This window comes from Amphiprion ocellaris, chromosome 5 (assembly GCF_022539595.1).
Source record: "Amphiprion ocellaris isolate individual 3 ecotype Okinawa chromosome 5, ASM2253959v1, whole genome shotgun sequence".
Lineage (NCBI taxonomy): Eukaryota > Metazoa > Chordata > Actinopteri > Pomacentridae > Amphiprion > Amphiprion ocellaris.
The window spans coordinates 14,196,619-14,211,651 of NC_072770.1; the positions used below are offsets into that span (position 1 = coordinate 14,196,619).

The 15,033-nt window shown below is 37.6% G+C and overlaps 1 protein-coding gene across 1 annotated transcript in view; it reads left to right on the forward strand.

Annotated features, from left to right (window-relative positions):
• Positions 1–8,786: 8,786 nt before the first annotated feature.
• LOC111588666 (integrin alpha-5-like) overlaps positions 8,787–15,033 on the forward strand; it is a 46,107-nt gene continuing 39,860 nt past the window's right edge. The window contains exon 1 of the mRNA XM_035943324.2: positions 8,787–9,171. Coding sequence (XP_035799217.1) covers positions 8,969–9,171 — 203 coding nt within the window. The 5' untranslated portion in view covers positions 8,787–8,968. The remainder of the gene's footprint in view (positions 9,172–15,033) is intronic.

Below are 15,033 nucleotides of genomic sequence, written 5' to 3' on the forward strand. Positions count from 1 at the left end.
CTTTCCAGTTAATGTAGGCCTTTAAATTGACTTATTTTGCACTTCTGCTTCTGAGCATGCTCTATCCTCAACTTCCTTTAAAAACATTGTGCTCTTAGTTTCTTCCTCTCCTCATACAGCAGGAACATTTACCAGTGATTGAAGGACTGACAGGAAAACTTGATACTACTGTAGATTGCAATGTTTTTCAGGCAACCTGTGGGAATACATGCTGACAGATCAGGACACGGGCAACCACACTCCCAAGTCTCCCTGGTACATAGAAATCCAACAGTAAACCGAGATTGTTATTAATAGAGCTGCTACGCCATTGAGAGGTTAATGTTGAAAAGCGATATTCACAGTGGAAGTCTCTGGGCTTCGCTCCAATATGAATATAATGCATTGTTGCTTGTCTTTTTCTGAATGAGGGGCCTTCATCTCGCTTTGAGAACATCTCGGAGGCCCGTTTCTTCTCGGTCGGCCTCGTGTTGCTCTGCTTGTTTGCAGAGTGACTTTTCCTCGCGGCTCCTCTGAGGAGTAGGTTACACCGGGCTAACTGCTGCATTAGCATGAGTCCATTAAGAAGTATTGTTGTGCTGACAAGGCCAGTGATAGATAAACTCAGACGAGGTTCCCTGGAGAGCGATGGAGTTTCAACCACTGCTCGGTCACAATCCTCCCTCTGCAAATCATTCCACATTAGAATGATAGAAATGAGATTCCAGTTTCTACACCTCTGAATCTCATTCATAAATGCTGTAAGTTTAGGGTTGCTTCTTCCCCCGTTGTTACATAAAAATAATTAACCTATTACTGCACAATACACTGCATAAATTCACTGCACAAAATGGAAAGTAACTCACATTTTGACAGTCTACAATCATCAAACACAGAGACAGGAAAAAGACTGCAAAGATACAAACCATTCACTTGACAGACCATGAATGAACAACTTAACGTCTGTAGAAACTAACTGAGGAAATCTTTAATCTGTATTTCTTCCTGTAAAAGTATTCCTTTTCCCCATGAAGAGTAGCGGTCAGGAAAAGGTCAGAGGTCAGGCTCAGGAACAGAAACAACATCCTTGTAGATGCTGAGCGAGTTTGTTGTTCGGTGACACAAATTCTGTTTTCTTTAAAGCACCTACAATCAGAATCTTCAGGAAAAATGTATCAAATGTCAATGTGATAATATTTTATGTATGTTTAAATAGTGAATTAGAGGAGAGAGTGTGTGCTCTTTTAGAGCAAAGCCCTTAATGCAGTCATAAAATCTATTGAACACAATGTACAGGCTCGGTGAAAACACTCAAGCAGGACGGCGCAGATTGTTGAGAATGTGCTTAAAGCTACACAGGAGTAAATGTGTTTATTTTTAGGTGACATTGCCAAATCAGTAAGATCGAGATGTCAACAAGATGAATAAGCACCAATGGTTTGACCTCGTTCAGATAAGAAATGGCAGCTAAATTAATATTACAAAATGCAAGAGAGAGTGTTGTAATCATCTCCTGCAATAAGCCTGAAAACCGACCCTGAACTCCCTTTCTGCAGTATTATTTGTTCCTGTAAGAAACGGTGTCTGCAAAAGTTCAATAGGAAGGACTTGTATGTGTACTTTAAATCTAAATTTATATAATCTAGGAAACAGAATCACTTATTGTCATTTCATTGTGATCTAATTTGAGATTTGCAAGTACAACTTTCATTACATTAAAGCAGAACTGTGGAGAACAGAAACAGCGGCACAATTTAAAACAGTTCTGTCTGCATTTAGATATTCTTTGCAAATTGACACAGAAGAGACAGTCATATTTACATAAATGATGACAAGGACAAGGTCCCTGTAGCAGCCTTCTTAACCACCAGCAAAGTGAAGGTGTTGCTACTGATGATGAACCTACAGGGAATGTTTTACTGAATTTGTAGGTTTGCTCAGCCTGACAGATCTTAATAGTAAGTTTCAGCTCATTCTTTAGCTGGTTGGTCCATAAATCTACTGCTTTGATGCATTCACACTGCTGTCAGAGTGCAGCTGTTTTTCGGGATAAATCTCTAGAAGGCAACAACGCACAGCTTACTCAGCACAAAACAGTAGACAGACACAGTTAGTGGCTAGCTGAAGCACATAGCAGTTAAAGATTCAGGTAACCCATCAGTTAGTGAAGCTTAGAGATCAGCCCAGACAAGGTTTGTATTCCTCCATCTGTGGCTGTTTTAACTGTAAGCTAAAGAGAGTTGTTCTTTTCACTGCCTTTAATCAATCAGTTCCATTTTATAAAGTCTGGTCTCAGCTGCCTGCATTTTTATTAAATGTTTGTGCACTTTTATTCCCATCATTTTAATTAATTTATTTCCATTTCATTGCAGATTTTTATTTTATCCTATCTTTTTTCTCTTTTTGTCGTTTTTGTCAATCACTTTGAATGAATCTATTATGTTTTTTTAAATACAGTTTCTGTAATTTTATTTTTTTGATGCTGTATTTTGTATTTTACTTACTAGTGAAACACTTCGCATCTTAAGCTGCTAGAAAAATAAACTTGCTTCCATCAGGATGGGAAAAAAAAAACATTTTGGTGGTTAGCACTTTCACCTTGCAGCGAGAACATCCCTGGTTTGTGTTCCGGCTTTCCCAGAATCTTTCTGCATGGAGTTTGCATGTTCTCTCTGTGCATGTGTGGGTTTTCTCCAGCTACTCCAGCTTTTATCCACAGTCCAAAAATATGCTGAGGTTAATTGGCAATTCTAAATTGTCCATAGGTGTGAATGCGAGTGTAATTATTTGTCTGTATATGTGGCCCTGTCCAGGGTGTCCTCCGCCTTTGCCCTAAGTCAGTGAGGATAGCCCTCCCCATGACTCTAGTGAGGATTAAGCGGTGTAGATAATGGATGGATGGGTTTGTCAGGGCAGGCAATATTAATATTAAAATCACCAACCTTTCCTAGAGAAATGAATCCTTCCCAAATCCTTCAGTCCAATATTAACTCCTTAATCTCCAGCTTGGTCTCCTTCAGCCTTTAACAAAATATCTGCCACTTTAATTTTCCAGTATGTTCACTGTCTATCCTTCTATCTGTCAATCATTTGGTGCTGGACTACATTTGGTTTTGTATTTTTTATCTACTGAGAACAAGGAGGACAACAGTGCTGAGCTGCAGTAAAAACATAACAGTGAGCTGAAGATTTAAAGTACCACTGAGCTGAGAGGAGCTGCGAAGTCACACGGCAGTCCTTTCATTTTAAACAGAACCATTTGATCCACTGTTGCTGCTGCTTCCTTTATTTGTGCTTCTTTGTTCATCCATGTTCATGTGTTCATACGTGCTATGCAACTACCAGCAAACTGGAAACACAAAAGATTCATTTGCCAGAAGCAACATGTTGTATTATTAGTGTTCTGACTTAGAAACACAGCAGCGTTAAATCAAATAAAGATGATAAACTTTTGGCCGATTCCTCATAGATCAGCTGGGGATAGAGAGTTGCATGAATTTCTAACAGATTGTAACTTCATTGTGCTGCAAAAGTATTTCGTCTGGGAAAATTCGAGATTAAATCAGCCATAAAAATACTTGGGTTTTGTGGCCTTCGAATCACACATATGAAGTATAATCACACATTTGATCTTGATGACTGCAAATGAAACATAGATGCAATGTCTGAGACAAGTCGCACCTAAATGATGACTTTTCATGAGAAATCCCCCAAAACTCCCACATTAGCAGCCATGTTGTTGCTGTAATTGTGGTAATTCTGTGGTCTTCCGGGGTGTGTAGGTGGCCTTGTGCTTGTATGTGTGTGCAGAAGGGAAGAGTGCTCGAGACAACATGCAGACACTCTCAGTAAACGTGAGTTATGTCTCTTATCACCTTTGCTCTGACATGATGCAGACAGTCCTACGTGCCAGGGTGAAGTAGGGAGGAGGTGGTGCTAATTTTGGCTGTGAAAAGACATAAATAATATCCCCCACATGGCTGGCGAGTTGACCAGTGGAAAATGGAACATTTCAAACTTTACAAGCAGTGTGCTTCTATTCTCAGGCCTTCCCAATTAGCCCGCAGTTAGAACTAACACAGCGGGTCTTTGAGCTTTTGCAGTTTCAGCAAGCTGCTTTGTGGCTGAAAATATACACTTTTTTCCCACAGTCTTGAGCCAAATCAATAAAGATCACCCATGTTCACCTTGTTTTGTCTTTTACTACTTTATAATTTCGATTAAAAACACAGTCCAGACTGTGGCACAGAGTCAAAACATCACATTGTAATATCACTTCTGTTCTGAAGGTTTTAAAGTCTGATTGTTCTTTCTTCAATGTGATTATTGTCTTTGGTTTTTGGGCCAGTGTTCATCATGAAATAGATCTGGAGAGCCAAGATTGGCCACAGACAGTTCATCCTAATCTCAACTGGAACTAACAGGAACTACAGGTTTGATGTTTTTGGGTTTATAATCATGAATGAGATCTTTCACATTTAAACCATTTTCAATATAAAAAAAAATAGTCTGTGCAGCTTTAAATTGATTATATTCTTAAATTCACAACAGCTGTTTTCCTAATTGTAATGTAGTATCATATTTAGTTTCCATTGAAAAAGCAAGTCACGAATCCCCGAGTTTCCTTCAAGCACCCTAATTCACCAACAGAAAATATGATTTTACCAGAGCTGAATATTCTTATTTCATATTTTATCATCCACGAGACTATGACAAAAAACTATCTGAAATATTTGTATGGCTTTGGAAAAATTTATTAGTCTACATGCTGCTTTCTTTTACAAAGTCAACACAACAGGCCTTCAGCACTGATAATTTAGAATGAATTTTATCATAGTTGTTAAATAATTACTGTGTCTTCTGTAGGCTATGAAAAAAAGTCTTACATTAATACAATACATGTTATAAATTATGTTTACAAATATGTGGTCTTTAAAATAAAAATTCCCACTAGCTGGCCAAAAAGCATCATTTGACTCATCATCGTTTTGTAAATAAGCTGCATATATATAAACTCAACAGACAATCTATAAAATTACAGAATGACCAGAAGACAGCCAGCCAGAGAACTATATCTGACCAACTAGGAGTCATCAAAGCAGCTGTACATTACAAGCTTACAGTACGACTCCACCAAGAACCACAAAGCAAGAGGCAGAAAACTGAGGTCAAAGTGTTCTAATAATTATTTCCAAGGCAGCTGTGTCTTTGTGGGTACATTTAATGAATGTACAGAATATGGCAGCCTGGGCTAAAGGAAAAAGTCCCTCATGAGTCAATGAAAGTAAAGTACTGTATGTAAGTGATTTGTAGAAGAAGTAACACTGTGCTATAAGTTATTTAATCCCCTTGAGCATATGATCTGCAGATCACATCTAAATTAGCAGTGAGTCAAACAACACAGTGTTTGTTAATTAGTGTTTATCATTATATAAAGAATGTCAAGTTTTATCATTTTGCAGGTTAATGCCAGTAAAGGTCAATAAAGGTCATGGATTGTTTCAGCTCCTTTTAGCCAGATTGAAATGACAGATAATTTATTCTACAAATGGTAATTTAATTCCCCGATTTAATGGAGGTTTTCTTCTCACATTCATGATCCTTATTCAGTTGGAATCATCTATAGCTACTGTACACAGATGGTTAAAATAAAGGTTTTAATTGGAGGAGACTGACAGCACTTTTGAAATATAGTTCTTGTAATTATGTGATTAATTTGTTTAAAGTTGATTGGACAGATTTTATACTGAGTCGTGTAATAACTTTGGTCTCATGCATTTGCTGTTTAAATCTGTTAATGGAATACACTGCTGGGTAAACAACATCCAGCATGTTATTACATCAGCTGCTATTTGTTACTACATGAGGGGAATTAACCGACATATTATCAGTTTTCTACAAAGCCACAGTTTACTGCCTCTGTTCCCAGTGAAAATGTGTTTTTACGCAGTGAAAACTTTCTTTGTGTGAGTTCTGTTGCCTTTGGCAGGTAACACATTGTGACTCACTATTACTAATCTGGGGCCCTCTTCTCCTGTAGCCTACACACACACACATATAACCATGAAGAGACCTACAAATAATCCTGTGCTGTATGTTCTCCGGCCTGTCAGTCTGCCATTATAGCGTGAAGTTCAGTTCCAACAGAGTGATGAGAGATGGAGCTGAGGATGGATGTCTGTGGGCTTTTCCCGGTTTAGTCATTCTGAATTGTCTTGACTTGTAAAATATGTTAGGATTTGTAGGTGCACCTTGCAGTGCATTCATCAAGACCGTTGACTTCTCCATGGTAGATTCAACAGAATCAGTAGCACGATATAAACGTGTGTAGTCTGCATAGAGATGGATTTATTGACTTGGCTCCGACAAAAATGCAGCAATTTACACATCCAAACTGGATCCATGTGGCAAAAAAATGTGCCACCTAATCTGTTTGGCTTAAAAACAAAAGATAGCTTGAAGTCCCCACATTGAACATATTGCTGTTCCATCAGAATCTTTTCAAAAAGAGTCACTCACCCTGAAGTTACCATGATTCTAGCTAATTTTTTGATCCCAAAAGAACCACCTTTTTGGATTCTGAACCTCCTTTTTCTTGTTAGTAGTGTGGAGTAGTCTGGCCGAAAAGTCAAGGAAGGTGGTTGGCATTTGGACTCAGCAGGCTTCTTCTCTGCAAAAGAGGTGAAGATACAGTACTTCTTCATTCATGTGAGACTCAAAGTGATAAAAAATAATAATAATAATCAACAATTATTCCCAAATTCAAAAGAAAAACAAACAAAAAGAAGCACATTTCAGCAGCACAGCCTCTATCTCTCCTCTCTACTCTTTATACATGGAGATCAACTCACACCTTAATCACTTCAGCCCTACCATAAACCAGCATGGGTATCTTCTCTATAACCTGGAAGCAAACCAAACTGCAAACAACATCACTATACAAACTACAAACTTGCTGGCATTTCTAAATGTCGCCCTATGAGCTAAACATTTAAAGTCTCTACTGACTGATGCCTTTTAATGCAAAAGGAACATTCATAAAGAAAAAAAAACCCTCCACTTGGTTTGGCCCAATGGTGTCACTCTGACTCTACCAATACCATAAATTCAGGAAGTGCTGGATGGCTTTTTCCCCAAACATTAATCCTGCATGGAGAGTCAGAACAATGAACAAAGATAGGTAAGTTTGAATAAAGGAACAAACTTCAGTTAAACTTCTTAACTGTAACTTAATACTGCAGCTAATTAATATCTGTGTGTTTTGCTTTAATTTCCCCGTGTCATGGATGTGAACTGTAACATTTGAACACAAACAAGCCTGGGAGAGTATGTACTGCAATGTTCCAATAGCATGGTTAAATTAAAGCAAAATACACACAAAGAAAACAGCATTGTGTAATGTGTAGCATGAAACTATCAAGAGGACAAGTGGTGAGAAACAATGAGTTCTTCCCCACTTTGTCACAAGTTGAAACACTTGGAATGGTTCGAAATTAGATTCACAAACAAGAACCCAACCAGAGTCTGCATTGGTGTAAATGGTGCTCCACTTGCCAAGTGGACCAGGATTGGCTTTCAAAGTAGTTGTGATGTTATAAATCCTGCTCGAAGGCATACATCTTCAACTCTTGGTAAGATCAGAGGAACTTTCAATATTCTTGTGTCCATGGCAAGATGTTTCACCACTTCATATCTGAATCTGACTTTTCTGAATTAAAATTAGAGATATCAACAACATCATTTTCACTCATCATATTTATAAAGTGACTAGTCAGATTTTTTTCAAAATTCAGAATGTCTTATTCTGATCAATCAAAACGACAGTTCTAACTAGTCTAAATAGTAGTTGTGGAATATGAAATGTCATTATGACTATTCTGAACTGTTCGCCATTATGTTGAAACTGCAAGACTTTGCATCGCTGTTATGGTGGACAGTATCCCTAGAAAATATTAAGCAGTGAAAGAGCTTATTAGCAAAGACTTGGTGAGGAACAAGAACTGTGTTCATTAGCGACTTGTAGGAAATTAACAAGAACTCTGGCCTCAGGCTACTTTGACATGGCACTAAAATGACTATCTATGGCTACGGTTGTAGTTTATGAAAGCAGCTGCCTCTGCCGGTTGCTGTGGTTTCCGACATCATAGCAGATATTTGCAATATCATTCTACTGCTTCAAACTCTAATTCAAGATATCCATAATTATGGTTTGATTAGACAGAATTGAAGTTGGAGATATCTGCAGCATAATTCTGTCTAGCTTACACTTTATTTTAGATATCCACAGAGGACATTAGATATCTTGAATTGACATAATTAAACATATCTTGAACTAGAATTAGCTCAGGAGATTTATTTGGTTCATTTTCCCTTTAGGTAGCTGTGGTTTTTCTTACATTGTGTCCATTTAAGAGTTAAGGAGGGTGTGTGTCCAGTTTTCTGTGCATATGACAATAAACCTGCTGAATCTTGAAACTTTTCTTGATCTATGTGGAAATATTTAATGAAATAGCCATGTTCAGAAACTCAGTAAATTCATTTTAAGATGGTAATGTGCAATATTTGATGACTTTTCATTTATTATATCACACTCCAGTGTAATTCTCTGTGTTCCTTTCATAGAAGATTTGAGCCCAGACTGAAGTTTCCGCTGTGAAATTTCAGATTCTGAACCTTGTAGTGTTTCACAGCACTTTTTTCTTCTTTCTTTCGTTCTTTCTTTCTTTGGGGGACTGTCGGGTAATATTTAAAGCTCCACCCCAAATGAGGCTGCAATCTTTCCCTCCCTCTCTTTCTCTCTGTGTCTTTCTTTACGTTTCACCGTCCACTCTGGATCAGCACACTGGACCTGTTAGATCTGCGGAGGACCGTTCAGGACACCAGTTTAATGACCACGACCCCCAGGTTTCCCCTCCTCATAAGGATCAGCACGGATGATGCGTTTTGCGCTGCAGCTTTTCAATGAAAGAAAAGACGCGCAACAGCAGAGATGGGCACCGTTCCTGGACCTCCAGCTCCCCGGTCAGGGGCAAGAAGTTGTCAGAGCACCGTGTGGGCTGTAGTCGCTCCAGCGGTGCTTCTCATCCAGCTGTGCGCCGCCTTTAACCTGGACGCAGACAGACGCGTCGTTTTCACCGGACCACCGGGGAGTTATTTCGGTTATTCAGTGGAATTCTTCAGCAACTCATCAAGGTAAAGTCATTATTATGGCATCATAATATTTCAGCATTATTTCAGACATTTGGCTGTAGTTTCCTTATTTCACCCTAAAATCTTGTCTTTTTTGTTGACCAACCTGTACTTTAATCTACAGAAAGACCTTTCACTTTTTCCTTTAAGCTTCCTTTTACTAAATACTGCCTCATTCACGTCTAAAAAGTCACTTCTGATCACATAATGAACTGATTCTATACTGTAGAATATCTAAAAAGTAGATGTTGCCCATGCTTTCACGTTTCTTTATGTGTTTACACAACAACTTTATTGTTTTTGTAGTTTTTACTTAATAATAAAAAAGTACTATCATTTTATAAATCATTGTAAGGTTAAACTGTTGAATATATCATAGTGCTATTGTGCAAATGTCTGCAATAATGGTTACATCATTCATATACACATGCATCTCCCTCCCCTACACACACGCACACGCACACGCACACGCACACGCACACGCACACGCACACACACACACACACACACACACACACACACACACACACACACACACACTGGATTCCAGCCCAAGTATGATTGAAAACAGACACACAAGTCTGTGTGTGAGAAATTGAGAGGGGAAGGGGGTTTTCACCTACAGCAAAGTAACAATAATGCTAATCTTATTCTGAATATACACTCTAATACTACAGGAGGGGTTTCCTGCTGTTTTTTTTTTTGACACATGAGGAACTGATGAGTGAGAAAAAGCCAGACGTGTTTGTCTACTTGTGTTTTGGCTGCCCTCTGGCCACGCTAAAGTGTCGAATACACTTAGAATCCAATAGTATCATGGGTATGAATGAGAAGTTTATCCACCAAGATGCTAAAGCAAACAGCTGAGTTCGGATGAGCCATGACAGAATTTTGGAAAAATACATGACGGATACCTATATCTGAAATCGTCACATCCGCTTGAAACCATGTGGATGACAAAATGTTCAGTATTTTTAATCCAAAATAAGCTACTATCTGTAAATGGCATATTTCAGTTTGTACAGCATGAACCAAAACAAACCTCTTAGGTGTAAATATGTAGACTTTGCATTTGAACAATTATATTTTGATGTACAAAATTATGCCATCATAATCTGTCATGCAAGCATGGATATATATCTTTTATAGGTAGCTGGATAGGAAATTACACAGCTGGAGTGATCATCAGTCTTTTGACCTTCAAAACATTGAAGACATGGTATTTGTTTTTCTGAAAATCACATGCATGCAGTAGATCTGTGGCTTGAATGCAGGCTAATAGTCAAAGCCTGCAAGGGAGATACAAACAAATCTCCAGTAGTTGCAGAAGTCAGTTATGCTAGATCTGCAATAATCATATTTTTTGGTGGTTATAATGCTGTGGAGCTGTTTTGTACCCAGTCTGATTAGGTATAATACTTAACCAGGAGTGTATTACAGGCAAAGGACCCTAGATTGTTCATTAATGATCCAGTTACAATGTTGTGAGACAACCACTGCTGTCACTCACAACCATAGACCACATACAGTATAAGATGCAAGTAGCCTCTGAAGCCAATGTGGAAGTAGTCTGACTCACCAGATGTATGTTGGGGGTATAAGTCTATTAACTGAAACTTATTTCAGGTGGCTTTAGTCATCATGTACTACAGAACAGGATGGTTAAGTGACACTAATGTGGAAGTACCTTAAACCTGCACCCCTCTAACAACCAGCAGGGGGCGACTCCTCTGGTTGTATACAGAAGTCTGATTGTATTTAAGTCTATGAGAAAATGGCTCTAATTCTTACTTGATCTGTTAATTCAGTAAAGCTTTTCTTAATTACTTTTTGGTCGCAATTGCTAGTTTCATGCCTCCTTCAGTATAGCATGTTGTTAATTTTGTTTATTATGGCCCCATTTATAGTAAAATAGATGATAAACCTTGCATGCTTGAGGGTGTGACTAACTTATGAGTGACAGTGTGCTTCTGTATCACTATGCATAATGTCCTTGAATTCTCCAATCAGGTCCTGCTCTCGCTTGATATTTCAGATTTCAGAAGACCGAGATGGCTGTGCCCAATTTACACACTTGGTAGCCAACTCTTGCTATATCCATCTTTTATACAAAGTTTGTGCTCTCAACCTCTTATGAACTCTTTGTCACTGTGTTATTAGCTTGGATGAGCATCTCCTGGGTTAAAGAGAGGAGTAAGCTACAGTTCCCAACATGCATTTCACTTCAAAACATTCAATCACTGTGCTTTACGGTCTGCCATTTGTGCTGCTAAAGGTCTGTGGGTTGTGTTCAAGGGAACTGAAAACACAATCTACAACTTAAATCAGCTCAATTTTCTATTGTGTGCCAGTTGAAATAATTTAAACTGGTGGTCATAACATAAACCTATAAGACTGTTCTTATAGTATAAGAACAGTCTTAATAATGTGTGGGTTGGAACAATTACAGTAAATTGCTTTTAAAGTTTCCTCTCAACAACACGCTAAAATGACTATGTAGCCATTTACAAATAATAAAATTGTCCTTTTACAGATAGAAATTTGAATTCATAAACAACAAACATACTCTTGCTTAATTCAAACTGGGTTTTACTTCTACTTAATTAGCCTTACGGTGGCTAACATTAGCTTGCTAACTTATGGCTAAACTCTACATAGAAGTTGGGGAGTCACTGAGCTATACTGTAAATTAGAATTTTTTTTGTTGCTTTACTGTTGTCATCATAACTGTAACTTGTTACATTGACTATTAGAATATTTCTAAAATTATATTGAGCAAATTGTTATCTTGCTAACTAGCAGCCAACAACCAGCTGTTAGCATAGATGTTAGCTTTTACTCAGATGTGGACCCATAAAGTAGATTTCTTAGTTTAGATTTCCTTTAATTGAGTAACTGTTTTCAAATTGATATGTTTTTATTTATTTATTTTTTACTCACATTTCAGATCTTACATTCAAAACAATAAATAAGCTAAAAAAATATGCAATGTTGTCCCCAAAAGGCAAGGCAAGTTTATTTGTATAGCATCCTTCATGTCCAAGACAATTCAAAGTGCTTGACATAAAACATTAAGAGCATTACAGTGAGATGCAGATAAAACATTAAAAAGTACATAAGACAACAAGCTATCAGTATAATGGAGAAGTCAGATTGTGTTTTTTTTAGTTTTGAATACTTTTCTCCTTTGGTATTGAGCTCTCTTTGCTTTTTTTTTACCGCTCTAAAACAGTGTTAGAGGTTTAGCAGAATCCACAGTAGTGCTAACAAACTGACAGAAATATAGAACAAACTAGTCATTATCAGGTTCAGTTTTTTTTTTAAAACAGTCAAATATATTCTTTCTCATCTACTTGTTCACAGCTGCTGTGGACCTCCAGAAGATGTACTACATACATCACACCGAAAAGCTCTTTACAGACGTTGACAGGAACGTAGTGCCTATCAGCTGTTTAATCTGCTTCATGATAACCTGTTGGAGAGCAGCCTGTAGCTGACATTTAGAAGTGAAAGGTTAAATAGCTCAGATATTTGCTCTGTAAATCCATCACTGACACTTCATCATCTCTGTGTGTCTCAGTTTTTCCTCACTAATATCCTCTTGGGCTCACAGACTTAAAGCAATGTTGGTTTTAAGACTGTAGATATTTTCCTGTGAGGAAATTGGTTAAGATTCTCTAGGTTTGCTTAACTGAGCTTCTGGCAGTTAGAGGGCATGTTGTGGTGCAATTACTGAGATGTCGATTCACACAGATTTTGTCCACACTGAGCTCTTTTTTTCCTGCAGCAGTTTTGCTAACACAGATCAATACCACACTTTGTCCCATGAATGGGTATTGGCAGCTCACAATTGTTGCTCCTCACAGGAATCCAGTGGTTCTATTTTCTGTTGGGTAAACAACGCAGCAGGAAAAGGATGCTTTCGTGAATTTTCTTTCTGCTGATTGGATCATTTTTACTCGTTGTCATGCATTCTGACAATTACTGGGCTGTTTGTCTGTAGGGAGCCTCGTAAAGAGTCGTGCCTGCAGCTCGCCATGCCATCTCTGCTTTAACTGCTGCGACAACTTGTTCCTCCTTATATCAAGTGCTGTGTTCAATAATCATATGTTTTTGTGAGATTTTGTTGATGCATTGCAAGTATTTCAGTAGTAATTGGAGAAATTTTGGGATGGCAGATATGTGGCTCAGTGCTGCATCCAACTTCCATCCTACATACTAATTTTGTACATATTTAATACATACTATATACTAACTCTCATATATTACAGTGCACTGTTTTTGCTGTTGGTATACGTAAAACTGAACATACAGTATGTTACCATTTTGTAGTGATAGGGAAATGATTATGATGTCAATGCCAATTAAACTTCACTCAAAAACAATTAACTAAAGATTTATCTCTTTTTTTGTTTGTTTACCAAGATCCACCTCACATTAGTTTACCAGTAAATGCAATTTACATATTTAAATTACTTATAGTCTTGAGTAGGTTTTCATCTATGTACTGCACTGTGCAACTGTGCACTTTTCTACTTTGTCTGTGTGAAGATCTTTTCCTTTAACATTTTGTCAGTTTAAAGAGCTTTGTCTTCATTTAACATTGATAACTTTCAGGTGTAGTTGCTGAAGCTATTTTTGACCAGTCAAGACAAAGACGCCAAGTGAAACTGATCCCAGTTACAGTGTGATAAATTACAAGTCTATCGATGTAGGGACTGAATTCAATTCTAACCTTTGTCATGGTTACATTTGTTTTGATTAGTAGAAAAATGAACAACTATAAATTCATTTAACATGTATTCAAGTAACACAGCAAGATTCTGCTATGTCTTTCCTGTTAAACTGCAAACAACAAGAGTCTCTGGAACATTTTAACTCTAACAATGTATCCTGGATGTCTGCTAATATGCTAATTTTGTTCCTTATAAACTTAATTTTATGAGTTGAGTGACCTTTCAGCTGTTCATTTAACTCACCATTTAAAGTCGGAATAGCTCAAGTTATATCAGTTTATGTTTCTAAGATCTAAAGCGGTCTGAAAAAAATCTATACATTTTAAGTTTAACAAGAAATGAGCAAAGCTCACATGTATACAATAGGTAAAATAGAAAAGATAAGTCAATTAAATTGCTTTATTGTGCTATACGTTGTTAGATTTGAACCTAGTTGTTGATATTTGTGTTATTTACTGAAATATCTCCTGAAGTCCACAGCATGTATGCACAGAATGGTGTGGAATTTGATACAGACATTCATGGAAGCCAAAGAATGAATGTTTCCTCCTTTTTCATCTCCCACCATCATCAGATAAATTATTTTCTGTTTAGATCATCGACATGCTAGCATTATCAGAGTCTGCATTTAGTTGTGTTTATGTATGGTCCCACAAAGCCTCCAGCATGAATATAGCACGGGTTGGTCCTTTTTAAAACACACCTGATTTCATCAGTTTCCCACTATAAACATGCTAAATACTTTCAGTCAGCTTGGAAGTGGTATGTTGAGCAGAATAGTTAATGGATATTGAAATCCTTTGACCTGATGTCACTGAACTTCTTCTGTTTGCCGACTTGTCTGTGAGCTCTACACTAAAGGACGCCAAAGGCAGAATTGAGCAGCACAGTCAGGTTTCGTGCAGTCCTTATCTGCCAGCAGAGAAATTACCTTTCCAGATATCAGTGTTGAGCAAAAGCTCAGATCAGCAGGAAATGAAGATTTCCTGAAGCCTGTATTTTAGTGCAACTTCACTGCACTACTACAACCATTATCCCAACAGTTTTGCCATTCTGTTAATACTCTGTATTTTTATTAGAGACCCACTTGTGATCTCCTGGTTGAGACAAGAGGAAAGAAAACACGATA